This window comes from Lynx canadensis, chromosome C1, assembly GCF_007474595.2.
Source record: "Lynx canadensis isolate LIC74 chromosome C1, mLynCan4.pri.v2, whole genome shotgun sequence".
In the NCBI taxonomy this organism is placed as follows: domain Eukaryota; kingdom Metazoa; phylum Chordata; class Mammalia; order Carnivora; family Felidae; genus Lynx; species Lynx canadensis.
This window is the reverse complement of record NC_044310.1, coordinates 194,343,603-194,365,078: the sequence shown is the minus strand read 5'-3', so window position 1 is coordinate 194,365,078 and position 21,476 is coordinate 194,343,603. Positions and strand designations below refer to the sequence as shown.

Here is a 21,476-nt window from a genome sequence, read left to right as displayed (position 1 = left end):
GCTAATGAGAAGAGAACAGGGGTGAGTGAACACTCTACAATAAAAAATGCATTCACAGAAGATGTAGGCCAAATAACATCATGGTACACTATACAACAGACTTTCAAAATATTCTAGAGACAAGGAAAGGAAAAATAGGATCATTACTTTTCTCCAGTTAGTGTGGACATGTCCAACCTAAATAAAAATGCACTGTTATCACCCATTACCCCATTTCTTGTGAGCAATAGTTTAGTTTCAGTAAAGCAATAGTTTATTTTACATAATAAGTAGTGGAACATTTGAATTTTGTTGGCTTTGTTGTTTCAGATAAAATTGACTTATAAATGTGTTTGAGTTTCACAGTTGAATAAGAGCTTATGAATAAGGTAATTTTACATTTGTATATATTTAAGCAAAATGTGTAAGAAAATAATTTAACTCAGTCGTGGGAGAATTAATTATCTATTTTTCCTTAAAAGAACTTAACTGACTTTAAGAAATGCTATTTTAGAATAAGCAAACAGGCTGTGTGGGAGCCAATATAATGACATAGTATCTTCATTTTTTTTGAAAGCGTAATATTGCTAAAACTTTTCAAACAGGAAATATCACATTGTCTCATATTATTTTCCCAGTGCAATAAAACATGAGCATAGGATTATCCTGAGGGTTTCAATTGGTCCAGTCACTTTAAAATCTTCCTCTAAGCAAGGGCTGCTGTCAGTGCAGGGAGGTAGCTTCCTCCCCCCAAGGACAGATGGCCTTTTCCCAACAGAAACCTAATCAGCAGATCTCCGGGTGAGTTTTACCCTTAAAGCCTGGCTCCTGGGACAGAAGAAAATTCACTCAAGGTTTGAGGAAAGTTCAGAGAAAATTAACGGTAAACATGCCAAACAAACACAGAAGACAAAGAAGAGAGTCACAAAATCAGACCTACAAAGATAAAAATATAAGAGTTATGATGTGTGTATGATGTATCTATATATCTATCTATATCTATAATCTGTATCTATATATAATTTACTCATTCATTCTACAAATATCTATTAAATGACTCTATCCACTTATCCATCCATCAAACCATCCATCTATCCAACAAATCTTTCTATCTGGGAGATCATTCCCTTTTATATTGTAGATTAAAGGAAGTCACATGGACTTTAATTCTGAGAAATGTGGGCACAAACTCTAGCATTGCTACTGTCTAGTTATTTCATACTAAGAAATTTACTTGGAATGGAGTGCCTGGGTGGGTCAGTCGGTTAAGTGTCCAACTTCAGCTCAGGTCATGATCTTGTGGTTCATTAGATCGAGCCCCACGTCAGGCTCTGTACTGACAGCTTGGAGCCTGGAGTCTGCTTCAGATTCTGTGTCTCTGTCTCTCTCTGCCCCTACCCACCTCACATTTTCTCTCTCTCTTAAAAAAAAGAGAAACACAATAAAAAAATTTAAAAAATATGAAATTTACTCGGACTAATTGGGTTTCAATCCCTCATCCATGAAATGGAAATACTAATAGCACTTGTCTCACAAGTTGCTGTGCAGACTCAATTGCATAATTATAGAACAGGCCTGGAACATCAAGGAACTTGAGACTTCCAAGGAGTTCTTCACCAAGTTGTCTTTATTTCCCCTAGTCATACATTCTTCTGGGTCTTCTGGTATTTCTGCTTCAAAGGAAGAGCAACTAAAGGTCCAGACCAACTAGCCTATTACTATTATGAACATCAGATAATAGAGTTAATCTGCAATCATACATGTTGATTTCAGGGACAGTGTTTTTTGGTTTTGCTTTGACTTTCCTAGACAAAGCTAGAGAGAAGTAAAAACTTTCTTTGTTATTTATTTTCTGGCTTTATAGCCATTTTCCTGGCTGCAGAGGTCCTGGGCTATGACCTGCTCTAGATTTCTGCTAGCGTCCCAATTTAGGACCATCTTCTGGACAGCACTCCAAGAGGCCTGATAACCCCTGTCTTCTCCTGAGAACTATTAGCAACATGAAAAAATCTTTCTTCAGGTAAGAGCTACATTTTAATTTTTCATTGTTTATTTTTTCTACTTCTTTATTCCCTATCCTACTTTATACTCTATTTTTTGGTTATTTTTTCTTTGACACATTATATGTATAAAACTATAAATAGGACTTTGTTGTTCATAAGATTAAAGATGAATCTAGATGACGCATAAACTGGGAAATTATTATACATAACTGAAAGGTAACATTGATCTTCACAGCTGAAAACGTTATACTTCTTAGCATAAGCAGAAATTGTTAGGGACTCAGTTATCTTTCTTTTGAACATCTAAAGTTTTCTGGTAGTGGATATTTTTTAGTTTATGTTAAAAATTGCCTTAGTTAAGGAGTGTATATAATTTGTATTTTATTTTCACTCTTGTTAATGTCAGGTTCTCAATGTAAATAACTAATGGTAGTTTTTGCATTGAAGTGAGAACCAGTATTTGAATATTATTATTTTTTAATAGTGTCATTACAGTTAGTGAGACAGTTTCTGTAAGTATTACAAAAATATTTCATGACATGGTTCTAAGTCATATCATATCTAAATAAAATGAATGACAACTGGGATCTAATTTGGTAAGTAATGCGACCCTAAATCAGTTTGAAGGAAAACATTAAAATCAACTTATTTAAAACACATTTGTCTATTAAAATGATAGGCTGATACAAAATAAGAGATTTAAAGATACAACCCAGGTGACAGAGCCATGGGTGATAACAGATCATCACTATATAGATAAACACCTTTAAGTAAAAAGTGAAGTCTGTCCTAAAAACTTATTCTGGGCAATGGAGATGGGGCCAGTATTCAAAAAACACTATCAAGGAAGCCCTTGGTAGATAAAATGAATTCTGGAAAGAAAGAATATTTTTTGTTGGTATTGGGGAAATAAACTGGTAGAAATACATATAGGAGGCAAATAGGGATAAGACACTAATTAAGACATGCTTGCGTCTACAGAAACCTACCTGATAATCCTCAAAAGATATCATGCTAAGCTACTTATATTTCACCTAAATAATGAATAAACATCATATTGTGATACAAATTTATAAGTTGCTACCCCAGGCACTTTTATTTCTCATCAACATATTGAATCCACACAATAATACATTTTCTCGATGGGAAAACTGGCAAAATAATGGATAAAGGTAACTTACGGTCCCATTTAGACAACACTTTGAATTATATTGGTGTAGTTCAAATATTTTAGAGTAGTAGATTGTGGTGTCAGAAAATTCTGCCTCTATCTCTTACTAGCTGCAAGTGAGTGACAATCTCTCTAACCTTCAGATTCCCCATCTGTAAAGTGGGAATTAAACTGGTGTTCACCTTTTGGTGTGTTGTGACAATTAAATGCAATGATATATATATCAGTTGCTCATTTAAATTCTGTATCACTGGTTTAATCACTCTTGCTGTCTTGCGGTCATCGAAGTCTATAATCATCATTTGACAAGATATAAAGATACGAAAGTTTTTGCCACATACAGAGATAATTCTGTCATTTTCCCCCATGAGTACCTCCTTGCCTAAATGCTGAACCACTGCCCAACACACAATATGTCAGGTGCCTGCCATTAAACTAAAATGATAAACTAAATTTTACTCTACCTATAGTATTATTCAGTAGTATGCAATACTATTCAGCATGTATAGCTGTTATAACCTTCTGGCTTATTCCAAGTGCTGATTCATGCTATACCGTTGCTATGTTCCTCTGGTATTTTATCACGTCAAATTTTTAACACAGTCCCAAGGCCCTGTTTTTTGGCACATATTTCTAGTTTAGTTATTTTGTTATGTTAATCTATTGATATTGCTTGGCTGATTCATAACAAAAGCAATGGAGTTAAAACTTTCTCAGTGGTCCCGGAAACTTCAACTTGCCTCTGAGCAACACGACATTGTTGGTAGACACAGAAGTTTGATTTTGAACGTGTACTCTTTGAGTTTTCATCAGGACCAGCTGTGATTACTTGAACATGCAAAGGCTCACCAATTAGACTGTGGACAAAAAATCCAAAACAAGTTGGCATATGCTTGAGAACATATTTTTGTTGATTTCTTTCAGGTTGTTAAGGGAGAAGTAAGAGACACTAACAATAAACTCAACCATATGGAATATAAAAGCCAGTAAATGTTTCTGCTTTTAAGAATAATGGACATAATAATGCCGTGTTAAAAGAAATGACAAGTAAGCCTACCGTACACTTGTGAAAGAAGGAAAACAAAACAATTTTAGACAGAATGCTCCTGACAAGGAAAGGTTTTTCTCAGTAGGGTACAGAATGGTTGCCTAGGAAACGGGTGCTAATTGCTGCTGCTGATGGAAGCTAGTCAACAAGGAAAGCACTGTGTAGTTGGAAGCACTGTGCTAGACAAATACCCTTGATAAATTCATAAAAACAGGGAAAGAAGAAAAGTTCCTTGCTTAATTTGGAGAGCAAATGGTTCCTCTGAAACTATTTCCTGCAATCAACTGGTGAAGAAGGAAATTAAAAGAGCAGATTGTTGGTTTTTGTTTGTTTGTTTCCTTGGCACCTCAGCATTAATTAAAGAGGCCAGCACTGGCATATCCTTCCTTAGTCAGACTCTGATCTCAAAGGGTCACCCTTGCCAATGTTGCAGCTGTAGGTCTTTGCATACCTTTCTTCGAAAGGTTTCTTCTAAAGACTTACTGATTAAAACAAAGATCAATTTAGTTTATGGGGGAGAAATGCATTTGAGGTAAATTAAGTCTTGAGACATTATTAATAACATTAATAACATTTCTGCATTAAGTCCAATGAGACATCATTAATAACATTAATGGGAAGATGAAATATCAATAAAACTAAGACACCTTAAATAAATTCACACTTAGAGTAACTGTGGGATAAACAAAATTTAAACGTTTGTGTAGAAATGCAGTAGTGTGTGTGTGTGTGTGTGTGTGTGTGTGCGCGCGCACGCCAGCACTCATATACATAAAAGTATCTCCATGTTTTTAAAGTTCCACTTGTACTTGGGTACCTCAAAGACTTTGACCACCTAGAGTGAGGCTAAGATTTGGGTGAATAAATGTTCCTAAAGTTTCAAAAATTTTTTTAAATGTTTATTTTTGAGAGTGCACGCGAGAGAGACAGAGTGTGAGTGGGGAAGGCACATAGAGAGGGAGACACAGAATCTGAAGCAGGCTCCAGGCTCTGAGCTGTCAGCACAGAGACTGACATGGGGCTCGAAGTCACAAACCGTGAGATCATGACCTGAGCCAAAGTCAGACGCTCAACCGACTGAGCACCCAGGTACCCCTATGTTCCTATAGTTTCAAAACTTAGGAATGCTTCAGACAGAGGATATGACGGAAAAATGGAAAAGTATTCCAGGTTCCAAAAAAAGTCATTGGAGTAAACTTTCGAAATGTAAGTTGTCTATATACCAGGAATAGTTTTTACTAGTTACTTCTATAAACTTAGTTATTTCTTCTAGGAGAAAGTGTTTGTTATGATAAAATGGCAGAAATCACCTTTTGTTCACTGCTTCTATCTCATCCCCATCATAGTATAACTTACATGCTTTGTATGTAAGGCCTTCGGAGGCCTTGTGACCTAGAAGCATATGGAATTTAGGAACTGTGTGATAGGAAAATCACTTTGTTCACAACACATCGTAGGGTACAATCAGCACATAGAGAGACCAACATGATTTTTATGTAATTATAGTTTGCTTAAGCCTCCAGTCCCACCATGTTTCTAAGAATGAATGTGCAAATAGCAGCATATACATCAACCTTATGTGCTTTCTTCTTATCAAGTCTCTCATGAACTATGAATGTTTTAAATAAGTGATTCTCCATCTTCTATAACTGCCTGTTTTATTTTTGCCATTATAGCTATATAAAATATCATCCACAAATATTCTCTTTACACAAGCCCTAAAACCACTTGGCAGATTTCAAGTCACTAATAAGTGTATACGGTAATTCTTTATAAATTTCAAATTATAAATGAATATACATATACCAGAGAACCGTAATTCAATAATCTGTGGGCAAAGGTACAATAGAATTAATTACATTATGAAATTCTGAAAACTAAAATGCCGTGAAAATAAAACAAAAAGAAAAATAAGAAGATAGAGTTTTGAGCTATCCCTCTATTATTCATTAATAATTTTTGTTAAATAAAAGCTCAGCCACAACACAAGATAAGTGTGGCACATTCTCTGGAAAAGTTCCAAACAAGTAAAATTAATAATAGTTAAAGACTTTTTTCTTTTTTTAATTTTTTTTAACGTTTATTTATTTTTGAGACAGAGAGGGACAGAGCATGAATGGGGGAGGGGCAGAGAGAGGGGGAGACACAGAACCGGAAGTAGGCTCCAGGCTCTAAGCCATCAGCCCAGAGCCCGACTCGGGGCTGGAACTCACGGTCCGTGAGATCGTGACCTGAGCTGAAGTCGGACACTTAACCAACTGAGCCACCCAGGTGCCCCTAAAGACTTTTTTCTAGGACCTCTAAGTAACAAAATCAAGAGACTTTGCAAGATCCTTTAAGTAAGAAAATAAGTGTCAAGTCCAAAGTTATATTTGTAATTTGGTCACATTATGATAGGAAAGAGGAAAGACTTCAATAGAATTTTTAATTTCTTCATGACAAGAATTATTCTAGAATAAAGATGACTACTTTTGTATTCTGGATTGATTAATGCATCCCATAGAAAATGTTATTAAATGGGGGCGCCTGGGTGGCTTGGTCGGTTAAGCGTCCGACTTCGGCTCAGGTCATGATCTCATGGTCGGTGGGGTCGAGCCCCACGTCGGGCTCTGTGCTGACCGCTCAGAGCCTGGAGCCTGTTTCAGATTTTGTGTCTCCCTCTCTCTGTGACCCTCCCCCGTTCATGCTCTGTCTCTCTCTGTCTCAAAAATAAATAAACGTTAAAAAAAATTTTTTAAAAAATGTTATTAAATGAATTTCTCTCCATCCACAGATTCAAAAGTTTCATTATGTATAACAAACAAGAACAATAGTAACTTCAAAGTTTTCTTCAGAAATTTGCAAATAACATACACATTCTACTTTAGAAAATACCTCTTAGAGATCTGTTGAAATAAAATTTTACATTGATGAGTTTGCTTCAGTGTTATTTACCATGTCAATCTCTATCTCTTCTCTGTGTATTGGTATCATTGTTACAAAGTATACTTCTAGAAATACTTGCAAATTGTGGGTGCCATCTATATCATGCTTCAATCAGCCAAAGACATTGAAGCTTTATATCAGAACGTAAACAACATCTAGAAAGCATAAAGCTGTAACTGATTATGGTAACAGTTCTGGTTGTTCTATTGTAGAAGCCCAGCAGAAAGAGAAAAATAGATTGATTTTGATGGAGTGGCAGAATTGAAAAAAAAAAAAAAAAGTAAGGACCAGATGTTATCTAGGTGGGTAGGCTGACATCAAGCAAGGGATTTGCATGGGGTTGAGGGGGGGATCCTGACCACATGAGGTAGCTTCAGATGCATACAGACAATCTGAAGAAAACGAAGAAATGGAGATTCAGGAACCAAAGCCAAAGGTGTTCAAGGTAAGTTTTATTTTCTTCATAATTTTGCTTAGGGCAGGCCCCAGGTAGGCAGATGCTACCGTAACTATAAGCTGTACTATGTTTAAAAACAGAGAGTTTCATGTGGCATGAAAACCACAATCCCATGTAAGGGATAGATGGGGTTACTTCATGCTAAGGTAAATCAGATTTCATAAACCTTCATTTCATTTCATGGCAGTAAAATCCAATTTACTATAAAAAACATGAAAAGGTATATTATTTTCTTCCTGAGATATAAGAAAAATTTGTATATCTGGACTTGTAGCTTTTATTTTTTCAAAATTAAATTATAATTTTGTTATTTTGTACACGGTAGATCACAAACAAGTTGCCCAATTCCTGGTTCTAAGAAGAAGCCTGAAAATATTTCTGGTTCATTTCTATTTCCCTTGAAAGTTTACCAAGACTTTCTTCCCAACTTTTAGAGATATCCTCTACCCCCAATAATGTTTTATTTGGGCTTATTTTGGGGTTTTGTTTTCCTGAAGAAAAGTTTGCTATAAAAGGAAAAACTTTCATGAAATCAGGGAACTTTGTTATTTCTGCTCTTTTTTTTGTTTTTTGGCTAATTCTGACATGCAACATGAAATGCAGAGGCATGAATAACGTGGTCTGATAGGAAAAAGGTAATCAAAAGCTATAGGAAGAGAAGTATGGTCTTAATGCAACCATATGAATTAAAGCATCATACTTAAAATTTTATAGGACAAAATAAAAGAACCACCTCAATATTTTAATCAAACAGATTTTCCAAAATATTTTCTAAAAAGCATATGTGGTAATTTTCACTTCTCTACAGACCAGGTGAAGAAAAATACTTTGTATTTATATAGTTTTTTCATATCCAATTGCATCACAGAGCATAAGGCAGAGGTGAAACTCAGCATTATTTGGGGCACAGGAGACTCAAGCATTTCCAATTAGAATTGAAGAAATGCTCATCATTTTAAAAATTTACTTTAAAAAGTTAAACATAATTTGGGAAGTTTATAATTTTTCACACTAAAAAAAAAAAAAAACCCAAAAAACAAATTCAATCTCATCTGGTGAATCCAGTCCTAAGATATTAAATTATCAGTGAGGGTAGCTTCAATTTACTCCACCTTAAACAATGAAATCCAACTAGAAAGGAAATCTGTGTCACCAAAACATCCAAGTTCTTGAGAGTATTTAAAAAAATTTATTTTAATGTTTATTTATTTTTGAGAGAGAGAAAGAGAGAGAGAAAGAGAGAGAGAGAGAGAACGTGAGTGGGGGAGAGGCAGAGAAACAGGGAAACACAGATTCTGAAGCGGGCTCCAGGCTCCGAGCTGTCAGTACAGAGCCCTACGTGGGGCTCGAACCCATGAACCATGAGATCATAACATGAGTTGAAGTCAGATGCTTAACCGACTGAGCCACCCAGGCACCCCATCTTGAGCAGTATTTTTAATGCTTCATTCAGATCATGTGTTAAGTTCGGTGTGGTCCACAGGGCATTTCAAGCACTATAATTTTCATAGGCTGGATGGCAGATATGTCATGAGGACAGGGGTCACAGGGATCATTATTACCCCAAATACATGAACTTCCCCTCCTAAAATGTGACTTTTTAGGAGAGTACAATCTGTATTTGCTTCAAACTCAGTTCTTTGTTTTCTGATTGAAATCAAGACTTTTAAGAATTGGGTGAGAACTGATCTGGAGGAATATCTTCCATGCTTTATCACCTAGGTCAAGCTTTTTTTTTTTTTTTTTTTTGGGGAAAAAAAGCAGTTTTCCCTAGGTTAGCATTTTTGTTCTGGTAAAACTTTGAGTAAAGCAGATTTATTCCAATCTTTCCAATGCTTTAGGCACAAATCTCTAGTTTCTAAGCTGATGAGGAAAAACAATAAACAATTTTTTAAGAAAGAGAAAATGTACATAGGCTTTAAGATAAAGGATAGCAACATGCAAAATGCAAAAAGTATCTAAAAATTTCATTTTTAAAACAGCTTATAAAAGCAATAGTAAATGATGATGATGATTTTCTCTTATGGAGAAGAAAAACAGTCTTATAAATACTAAAATACTTGATGATTAGAATCAGAAAACACAAATGGGAGCATCTTTCATTTTAATATACCAAAAAGGAAAAAAAATGGGTTACAAAAAACTCTTATCATTTTTTAAAATAATGAAACTAGAGAAGCATATCCAATTGAAATCAAACATTTTTCCTAAAGTTAACAAATAAATATCCCTGTTATTCAGTAGAGAAATGCTGTTTATTACCGAAGAACTTATCTTTGCAAATCATTTTACAGACTCAAAGATGAAGTAGAGAGAAAAAGGACATTGGTGATACTTTTATTCAGGCTGACCTTCAAAAATAAGATTCATCTCTCCAAGACAAAACTGGTATATTCCTTTAAAGAAGGATAATTAAATCTATGACTTAGAATATTCATTTGCTTTAAGATTCAGATTGTCCATTTGTCAGAAATGAAACTAATATGAGCTCCTGACCTAGAACAGTGAGGCGATCCTTACACATTACACGAGAGGATCAACAGGGATAAGAACTGTAAAGCTGTTTGCAGGATATTTCAGTGCCTTTCAAGTGGAGCCAACTGTTATATCGGGCTCAATTTTGCAGGAATGAGCATGAGAATTTATTCACTGTCCATGTGTTTCTTAGCTGCTATAGATGTGTCTTAGGTCATTTACCCTGAGTTTCCATACTCTTTCCAGTTCATTAATTTTTACAATCAAGAAAATATTTCTAATCAGGTGTCATACTGCTACCTTAATTAAGTCAAAGGTATATTTTCTTTACTCCAAACTTACACTCTCATTTTTAGACCATGCCATCTTCCGCTATATCCTTTCTTGACTTTCTTTTCACTACAGTATTTCTGAGTTCCTACTTAATTCCTTTCTGTTCCAGCCAACAGTTCGATAGTCCTCACTTTGATTCTAGCTTCCTCTCTCAGTTTCTCCTTTTGCTTCTTTATATCCAGCATTTCTCTCAATACAATCATTCTCTCAAGTGCGTTGCTCATACCGTGAAATGATTTTTGGAGCCCTGTTTTGCTTATGAGATTCCTGATCTCAAAACCTAGCATGGATATGAACTCTTTCTCTTCTTTATATCAATTCAAAAATATTGATTCGTACTTACTATAGGAAACAATCATTGCATCACGTACCGAAAGGGACGTGAAATGATGAATGAAGCACAGCTTCTACCTCGAAACACTAACAACCTAGGGCTGCAGATTAAAACAGGTAAGAAGCCCAGTAACATGATCCATATGATGAGTGCTATTAGCAAGATACGAACATGTTACATGCAGGTGTTCAGAAGAAGAGATTCCTTGGAAAGAATAAAATCAACATCAGTTCTGGATCTTGGACCGTGGACTCTGAAAACCTCTCCTGTGGGATATGCACCTTTTCAAAACATTTTGCCATCACTGGTTCAATGCAGAACACGAATAAAACCACTGATTAGTTGGGCAAATGTAACTTGTTTTGCAAAAGAGAAGGTTGTTAGTTCACTCAGGGGAGTTGACCCTTCATGCTGGAGTCACTTATGGAAGAATCAGAGATGCTCATATCCCAACACTGTCTCAATCTGTCTTTCCAAATAAAAAATTTGGACAGAAAATCTTGAATCTAGCTTTCAGGCTGCTGAAGCTGAATCATACTATTAAAGATGATTTTTCTCTGAATCTTGATTCCTCTGTTATTAGTCATTTTGCCTAACGTCTTAAGGTTTGAACTTTTGAAATAAGTTGTAGAAACAGACATTTTGTTCTCATTTCTGTGTTCTAATAACCACCTAGCATTTGCATATTTATTAAAAGTTGCAATGAGAGCCTAAGACATATGTCATCAGTTTGGCTGGGTTTTGAATTGTATTTTCTATGAGTGTTGCCGAATGGTGACTCATTCTGTGAGATGAGCCGCACCGTGAGCAGGCAGCAAGCGGCTCAGTGTCCTTTTCCCCTCAGGACTCACGATGCCAAGTCAGATCATGCTTTCACTATCAGATCTGCAAGGCAGCACCAGTTATTCTGTTCATCTGCTCCTGAAATGAATTTCCAGACTCCCCTGACAGTCAAAGCACGTGCTTTATGTAATGTGCTAAGGAGCAGTGAAGTGTGAGGGAATGAGAGGAAAAGGCTTGGTACCCTGAAGCAGAAAGAGTCGTAAGGGGAGGAAGGGGAGGAAGGACAGGAGGAGCGATGACCGATGACCGTGAGATACTCCCTGGTCTACTAACCGCTTAGCAACAGTAACATCAAAACCAGAGCCAGCCCTTGAGGTGGTATTTGGTAATAGGGACAGATATTTTTCTCAGGCACATACAAGCAATATAGTTAATTTATATATGTTACACTTAAAAAATACATTGTTGATCAATGATTAATATATTCTCAAGATATCAGAGGAATTTATTTGTTGCAAATTACTATTAAAGTTGTTCTCTTTTTTTTTTTTTGTGAGGAGAGAATTCTTTTTTTTTTTTAATGTTTATTTATTTTTGAGAGAGAGAGAACACAAGTGGGGGAGGAGCAGAGAGAGAGGGAGACACAGAATGTGAAGCAGGCTCCACGCTCTGAGCTGTAGCACAGAGCCTGAAGCGGGGCTCGAACCCACAAACTGTGAGATAATGACCTGAGGCGAAGTTGGGTGTTTAACCAACTGAGCCACTCAGGCGCCCCCTGTGAGGACAGAATTCTTAGTAATAGAACAAGAGACAGTCAGTTGAGCGTCTGACTCTTGATTTCAGCTTAGGTCATTATCTTATGGTCCATGAGTTCAAACCCTGCATCAGGCTTTGCACTAACAGCATGCAGCCTGCTTGGGATTCTTTATCTCTCCCTCTCTCTGCTCCTCCCCCATCAAAGTAAATAAATAAACTTAAAAAAAAAAAAAGAAATGGAACAAGAGACAGATAAAGGCTATGCATAAGGCTAATCAAAACAAAGGCTTACATTGTCCAAAAATAAATCCAGGAAGACTTGCTTCCATGACTGATTATTTTCATCTGCTCACTGCAAATGGATTTTATGGGGCATGTAGAATTCTTCCCTAAGTGGAGATTTTAAAAACCTCAAAAATACCTTAAAAAAATATGATGACAAAACATGATAGCAAATTAGAGAGGAGGAAATGTGATAATGTCTTGGAAAATACAGGATCAGGGGAGAGGGTCAAGTAAGAAAACACAGTGATAATTAAATTATATTTACATTAAAAAAAAAAGCCAGACAGAATAATTTTACAAGTAGGTCTTAATTTTTCTTAGCTCAAATCTGTTGCAGTCATTAAGATTCAAATTCAACAAAATAATTTTTCAGTGTCAGTGCCCAAAGAGAATGATAAACAATATTTTTTTTTTAGTGATTGGGATTGTGGTTCTGACATTTAGTATAAAACAAGATGTAAAGAAATGGGACTAATTTTCACCAAGTGCATGGGAGGCATTTTGTGGAAGAATATACATGGGAGTAAATGTGTATGCAAATTAATATTAGTTTTCAAATATCTTATTATATTGTGTTAGAGCCTTGCTCCTCACAACTGGAAATGTTTGTAGGCAATTAAAATTCCAAGGAACAAAATCATATTTTAATTTGTTACATCACTGGGTTTAATTAAAATAAGTCTAGAGAAATCATGTTTCCTTATATTTTGATTCAGAATTACTGACTTAAGACAATCTCATTCTACTTTAAGACTTCCGCTGAAGAGCAAAGAGAGATGTGAAGTCAATTTTTACAGGAAGAACCACCCCTAACTGTGCATTTAAGTAAACAACGTTATCTGGTGCCTGTCTTTTCCTCCACTTTGTGCAAACATTTTAAGCTCTAGCTATCAATATCTATATACAAGCTCATATCTATATACAAGCTCATATCTTACCAAGAGTAGGAGATACAGTTCATTGTTATAACGTCCATGTAAGCAAGCTCTCCATCAGGTTCAGACCCTTCTATTTACCAACAAGACAAGCCACAGTTTATGATTGAAGTTAATGCCCAAATCTGCCTCAAATGGTATAGAGACCACATAAGGACAAAGCAAACATGACAAATACAAACCTTGTGGAATTGCCTTTCTTTTTTTTTTTCAATCAATCCTGTCTTTCTTACTCTTTCCAGCCCCAGATGCCTAACCATTCAAAGGAAACCACGGACGAGATCCCCATTTTGTGTACTCATCTATCGGCGCCTCCAGGCCCAGACGCTTCGCAGTGAGGCCCTGGTGCTTTTCTGCAGATCCAGCCTTGAATGCTAAATAACTGTGCTCTGCACACTCCTCTCTCTGCGCAGCTCAGGGAAATGGCAGCTAGAGCAATGAGTGGTTGCCGTGGCAACAAGGAAAATCTGCAATCTCTTGTATTGTTAGGCCAGCGTGTTTACTTGCCTTGTGGGGTGGTGCAGATGGCTTTAGTCGTCTCACAGAGACATGGTTCTGTACTTTTTTTGGCCCTGCGTACATTAATAAAATATCATATACAATATGCCATATTTTAAATGGGATGGTGACTCCTGCCAGTAAGTCTCAAATCTAGGAATGGAGGCAGGAAAAATGAGAGAGGTAAGAAAAAGGCAGGTTCACATTTCCTAAAATGAAAAAGGGAAAGAGAAGCTTAAAGGTATATTCAACTTTTTGCATGTGAATGATGACAAACTTTTCCTCCTTTATGTATTTTTAAGCCTCAGCTTCTAATTCCAGCAACAATAAACTTGCGTATCTCAGTATGTTGATCACCTGGCTGTCTAAGCTTTGGGGAGGTTAAAGTGCAGGTCAAGGCTTCCAAAGGCACAGCTCCATTGGTAAGCTCTGAAAAAGCAATAGTGTGTCACCTGGAACAGCTTTTACAGATCTCACGGCCGCAGCAGGAAGGAGACCTGAATAGGATCCCCAGGATGTTGGGAAAACAAAGCAGCTCTGGAGAACTGGAATGGGGGTAACTGGAGAAATGTCCTTTAATCTTTAAATTTACTCCAAGAGATGGCTGATACCGACTTTTGATGATCACAAAGGCCTTTACCCCCTGACTGGTCTTTCTTACTTGTGTTGAAAGCATTGCACCTTAGGAGAGTCAAAATCATGAAAGCATGATTTTTTTTTTTTTTACGTTTATTTATTTGTTTTGAGAGAGAGAGAATCCCAAGCGGGCTCTGCACTGCCAGAGCAAAGCCCCATGCAGGGCTCGAACTCACAAACGATGAGTTCATGACCTGAGCTAAAATCAAGAGTCGGATGCTTAACAGACTGAACTACCCAGGTGCTCCACAAAAGCATGATTTTAAATACTTCAATGTTGTGGCATCTATAAACTTCTGAGAATTGCTCCCTTTCTTGCTCCATTCATGCTAAAATCAAGACTAAAGTTAGGATTTTCTGTCATGCTGAAAGGTACAGGGATGTGGCCGTTCTGTAATAGAAGAAGGCTATAATTGGTAACAGCTGCAGCTGGCCGTGCTGCTCTGAATCTGGCAGAGTGGGGTGTGGGAAGCGCACAGGTCTATGCAGCTGGAGACCTGCAGTCTGGCTGTGGTCATGGGATCTCAGATGGGTGACTACACCAGTAAAGAGGAGGACTGAAAGGTGGTCTTACCTGTCTCTTCCAGTGATCTTGATATGAATGCTAATATGATAAGAGAGATAAGAAACTTAAAGATACGGCTCTTAGGGGCGCCTGAGTGGCTCAGTCAGTTAAGCATCTGACTTTTGGTTTCGGCTCAGGTCATGATCTCATGGTTCGTGGGTTCAAGCCCCACATTGGGCTCTGTATTGATGGTGTGGAGCCTGCCTGAGGTTCTCTCTCTCTCCCTCTCTCTCTCTGCCCCTCCCCTGCTCATACTCGCTTGCTTGCTCTCTCTCTCTCTCTCTCTCTCTCTCTCAATAAATAAATAAATAAATAAATAAATAAATAAATAAACTTAACAAAAAAATTTTTTTTCTAAATAAAAAAAGATGCGGCTACTAATTTTCAGTCAGGATTGGAACTCTAGGGGTACCAAATGCAGTCCTCTTGCTTTCTTCAATAAAGATGAGGCAGAAAAGAGAGGAAAGGTTTATTACAAGCCTTTTATGATTCATGCTTTGGAAGATGATTTAAAATGACTGTTTTAAAACAAACAAAAAGCAGAAAGAGACTCCTAAATAAAGAGAATTAACCGATAGTTGCCAGAGGGAATGGGGTGAGGGGGCAGGGCAAGATGAGCGTGGAGAGGAAGGTACAGGCTTCCAGTTATGGAATGAGTAGGTCATGGGGCTAAAAGGTACAGCATAGGGAATACAGTCAGTGGTACTGTAATAGTGTTGTATGGTGACAGATGGCAGCTATATTTGTGGGGAGTGTATCATAATGTGTAGAGAAGTTGAATCACTATGTTGTATACCTGAAACTAAAGTAACTTTATGTGTCAACTATATTTCAATAAAAAAATAAATTTAAAAAAATGATGGTTTTAGTTTCATTATAATAGCAGCTTTCCTAAATGACTAGATTCTCAATGGTTTCTCCTTTTGTGGGGCGGGGGGTGGGGGGGACTTTTATGTCATGGCTTCTAAAAAGGTTACTTTAGTGAATACAGGAATAATCCTTAAAGTAATTAAAAGTTATGATACAATAAGCAAGTAAATCTATCTACTTTTCTATGGATTAGCTTTCAATTGTAAGAAAAGAGCCAAGATCTAGAAGAATAATCTGTAAAAAAAATATATATAATTTAAAATATTATTGCCTTCTAGAATTCCCTTCTCCCCCTTTCCCAGCCTCAGCACATAAGATCAAAGATAAGCTGACTATGGGTTTGCACATCTAAAAATTAAGAGTTATTATGGCCCAGAAATGAAGGTGAACATTGAAAAGCATAGGTAAGAGAGAATGAGGTAAGATCTCTGGTTCAAGTAAGCCCACCTGATGACAAAAGGAAGGAAGTGATGCAGTGATGGTTTCATTTATTATGGGATCTTGTTTTTAGAGATGAATAAAAATAAACAACCTTGAGGAAAAATTTGTTTCTAAAAATTAAGAGAGGACTATAGCAAAGAAGGAAAGAAGAAAGATCTCTGGATTCAACCAGTAGTGGCTTGGACACCACAACATGTAGCTGAAGACCTGATGTTCCTAGGAAATGTGTCATGTTAAAAGTGCCCGGAGGAGTATCTTTTGTAAGGGAAAAAATGCAATATACTGATAGATTACATGTGAATGATAAAAGAGGAGGCCAGAATATAGCTCCTCTGGTCCTCTTTAATCACCTTGAAATACAAGCCCAGCTCACATTAGTGTTGCCTATTATCAATGGTTAGCATTTCTAAAGACTATCTTTGAGATTTAAGGACACTTCTTTTTATTGGGAATGATCTTTGTGAAACAGTTATATATAAACCATCAATAATAAAATGCATTATTTTATTAAGCAAAAGTTTGGAGAAAAATCTAACTGCACATTGAATTATCACTAGAACATCTTCTGTAGATATGAGACAATATCTCACATTTTTCCTTTCCCACAGCTTTCTACATATGGATATTTTATGGACTTAAAAATGGCCTGTTATTTCTGGAGGGAGTTTAACTTAAGAAACATCATAGTTTGGATTGCACACTTCACTCTGGTGACCCACAACCGGCTGTTTACAACTTTTTTTCACTATGAACACACATATAGAACTTTCAGAATCAGTTTCTCAAAGGGAGCACAAGATTCGTGTGATATATGTTGAGTTGAATTCAAAATTAACTCTGGATGGTCCTGAACCCATAAATTAAAAGAAACATCTGTTAATCTCTTTTTAATTTATATTATTTTCTCAAAGAAGCTGGCAAGGACATACTGACCTGGCAAAGAGATTTTTCTGATGCTCTTAAATATTTAATTAAGACCACTGAAAAAATGAAATAGTAAGTGATATTGGTTCTTCCTTGACCAAACACGCTACAGGGATTTTTTTCCTTAGTATATTTCAAGCCTCTATCATCATCAGTAAGATTCAGCTGGTGAGAGCCCAAGAGACAAAGCAAGACTTTCAAGAGTTTTCATTCACCATTAATTTAAGTAGGACTTTCTTTCTTCTTTTGCATTCATTCACTCACTCATTCAACACACATTTAGTGAGTCCTTGAAGTGTAATGTCAGCTGTTGCAAGATATGACGATGAGAAAAATGTTGGTCTATCACATGATCTCTTGCTTTCCCCACAACAATTTTGCTCCTCATGTCCTCGTCTCTTCATGCTTCAGTTTCTTCAAAATGTTCCTAGTTAGTGCTCCTGACACTCAGGTCCTGCCCTGTTCAAGTTGTATTATACTCAACTTTAGAAAAATATTCCTTGGGGCGCCTGGGTGGCGCAGTCGGTTAAGCGTCCGACTTCAGCCAGGTCACGATCTCGCGGTCCGTGAGTTCGAGCCCCGCGTCAGGCTCTGGGCTGATGGCTCGGACCCTGGAGCCTGTTTCCGATTCTGTGTCTCCCTCTCTCTCTGCCCCTCCCCCGTTCATGCTCTGTCTTTCTCTGTCCCAAAAATAAATAAAAAGTGTTGAAAAAAAAAATTTAAAAAAAAATAGAAAAATATTCCTTGATCAAGAGTGCCCTATCGTCCATATTTACACCACTACTACCACCGCCAATGATACTAATGGCAATTAATAGATACTATTTCTTGATTCATTGACTTTGTACACTTTACTATCTCATTTAATCCTCATTGTGGCCACGAAAGGCAAAAATAACATTTTTACTTCTCTTGTATCCACAATTCCTTACTAATGGGGCATATATGTCTGTTGTGCACTGTGCAGCTGCTCAAATACTTAAATTAGATTGGACACTGCCACTCTCTTCTCCTGTTCCACATGACTTTCTGCAGGGTACTTGCTTCTTATCACAGCTGAAAACCTGACTTCATAAAGATAAATCTTGAAAAGGATTTTATACTTATATTTATATTTTATACCGTAATCGAATGTTGCAACTGTGGACTATCTTGAGGTCATGTAGTGCTTAACAGATGTTGAGTATCTCTGTGTTTCCTTTGAGCATTTAAAATATTCTGCCACACCCCTGAGTTTGCTGCGACTTATCAAGATGCTTCTGTACGCAATTTGGGAACTTTGGTCCCAAGTAATAATGATCTCTCTTCAACTTTGCCTTTCTATACGGCTCATTTGGCACACAATACATTGTGTTTTGCATTTGAATTGTGTGCACAGGCCTCATGTCTGCTACTGCATCCTCTGCTCTGTGAAGTTCAGAGACCACTCCTTGCAAGTGCCCTGGCACAGAAGCTAATATACCTTGCATATAGAAAATGCTCAACAGTAGTTTATCAAATGAGTGGATTAAAAAAATTACAGCATGTCCTTATGTAATTTCTCTTCAGTTATTTGAGAAGCCTTTAATATTACCCCCATTAATTTTAAGTATTTTTTTGAACAAAGCGTACAGTTGATAAGTGCTGCTGACTGACAGAATGCAGAAAATCGGTCTTTGAATAAGCAAGGGATGACTCTGAAGGAGGCATTACCTTTCTTATTACTTATAGTTTACCTACTCTTTTGGAGTAGCATGCCAGCAAGTTATTGTGTACAAACACATTAAATTCTTATGACAGAAAAATCGGAAAGTAATGGTGAAGAATATAGTGAAAGCAAGTGTTTCTCTATGCTGTTAATGCTTTATAATGACTACGCCATCAAGGAAGCTATTATAAATGAGAGTAAAGAGGACTATTGGTAGAAATTGCACTTTGAAAGGAAGTACTTAGGAGTAAGCCAAATTAAGTTCTCTTTCAAGCATCTGTAATATTAGTTCTTAAAAAGCTCTCTGAGGAAGTATGAAATGGTTCCCATGTATGTGTTTCCTTCCCTTCCCTCCCCTCCCTTCCCTATTCTCTCTCTCTCTTTTTATTTTAAGATTTTATTTTTTTAAAGTAATATCTATACTCAACTTGGGCCTTGAACTCACAACCCCAAGATCAAGAATCGCACGTTCCACCAACTGAGCAAGCCAGGCGCCCCAATCTCTCTGTCTCTTTTTTAAAAGGCTGGGAGATAGGCTCTATATGGCTTTCTGACCCAGAATGTACATACACTTCTAATCAGTCAATCAGATTTAGGTCCAACAACATTCAAAGCATTTGTGAAGTTTTCTTTCAATGAGTTAAAAAGGCTGAGAGTTAACCAGCAAAAGCACACACACACTGAGCCATCTGTCCATTAAAGTTAAAGTGGTAAAACTAAATAGGGAGATGAGATTAAGAATACAACTAATTTGGGGGAATGTTAGGCTCCTCCTCCAGATTTTTCTTTTTTCTTGGTGTCTATTTTCCCTGACGGACTGGAATTTTAGACCTTGTGCTGGTGAAAGAAGGTCATCATGGTAAATTAATTCAGTTTCAGACTAAACAGACTTCAAAGCACAAAGCCAGCACTGGTGACAGAGGAGCCCTTGGTTACCTGCTGTTTCTCTGTCAGCTGAGGTCAGCTCTCCATTGATGCCATTCTCTTTGGTATCTGAATAGGTGCTCTGTGACCCATGTTCTCCAAAGGCGCCCTCTTCATCCTCCCTGTATGGGAATCCATTGGCGCTTCTGACAAGTCCTTCCCCTGCCCCGCCTTGGTCCTTAATCTCAGGTGGATGTGGATGTGCAGATGCTTCTGTTAGTTGAGCTGAGGTCCAGTGAGGCGCCTTTGCTTCATCTTTCCGATCATCTGCCATTCTTCTACACCTTGTGACCTCTTCTGGGATTGGAATAAAAACAATAGCGGCCATCACTGTGGGGAACTACGATCTAATATTACTAAGATAGGGCACACTTATAGCAAACTCAATAGTTAGCTATGGTCAAAAAACATGCTCAATAATCGACTGTTAATATCAAGAAAACAGCTGTTGTTAATACCTTCGTTTTTACAGATCTCTTCTGGCGTATCAGTTCTTTTAATACAGGATCACCATTAATTTACATATATATTTTTTACACTAGTATTTGGCATTTAAGGAGATATCTAACTTTCATTGATACATGATATTGACTATACAGTAGAGTCAAGGGATCCTTCAGGATAGGGAAAATTTGTAGTATGAGAAAATTGGGTAGAAGTATGTGAGAAAACAAATGGCTGAGGGGGAAATTATGAATTGGGGGAAACTACTCGAAGTACTCTTTTAAAAGCAATTCTTAGGGATGCCTGGGTGCCTCAGTTGGTTAAGCATCCAACTTTGGCTCAGGTCATGATCTCACAGTTTGTGAGTTGGAGCCCCAAGTCGGCCTCTGCACTGACAGCTCAGAGCCCGGAGCCTGTTTCAGATTTTGTGTCACCCTCGCTCTCTGCCCCTCCCCCCACTCATGTTCTGTCTCTCTCTCTCGAAAATAAACATTTTAAAAAATTTAAAAAAATATTTAAAAACACAATTCTCCCTGAACCCTAGAAAAGACAATGGCTAACACATTAGTCTTTTAAAAAATTTTTTTTTAATGTTTATTTATTTTTGAGAGAGAGAGACAGAGAGAGAGAGAGAGAGAGCGAGCACAAGTTGGGGAGGGGAAGAGAGAGAGGGAGACACAGAATGTGAAGCCGGCTCCAGGCTCTGAGCTATCAGCATAGAGCCTGATGAGGGCTTGAACCCATGACAGTGAGATCATGACCTGAGCTGAAGTCAGATGCTTAACCAACTGAGCCACGCAGGTGCCCCCACATTAGCTTTTTCCATTTCAAAGGTGTTCAATTCAAACCAGAGATGGATATGTTTTCTTGGATACTGTATATTAAAAGAGAGTTTTGGCTTAGTTTCTCAGCAAATTTTCCTAAACCCTATCTATGGATTAAGAGTATATATAGATATATTAAGATTTTGTCTTAGTATATCTTACATAGAGAAAAGATAAAA

The 21,476-nt window shown here is 37.1% G+C and overlaps 1 protein-coding gene across 29 annotated transcripts in view; it reads right to left on the bottom strand.

Moving 5' to 3' along the window:
• The window catches only part of MAP2 (microtubule associated protein 2), a 285,416-nt gene that overhangs the window by 57,393 nt on the left and 206,547 nt on the right, over nucleotides 1-21,476 (bottom strand). For 28 of the 29 annotated variants that reach the window (XM_030325899.2, XM_030325900.2, XM_030325882.1 and 25 more), the window contains one exon: nucleotides 20,042-20,326. In XM_030325899.2, the coding sequence (XP_030181759.1) occupies nucleotides 20,042-20,303 (262 nt within the window). In that variant the 5' untranslated portion in view covers nucleotides 20,304-20,326. The remainder of the gene's footprint in view (nucleotides 1-20,041; nucleotides 20,327-21,476) is intronic. The other variant, XM_030325886.1, reaches the window with a different exon arrangement.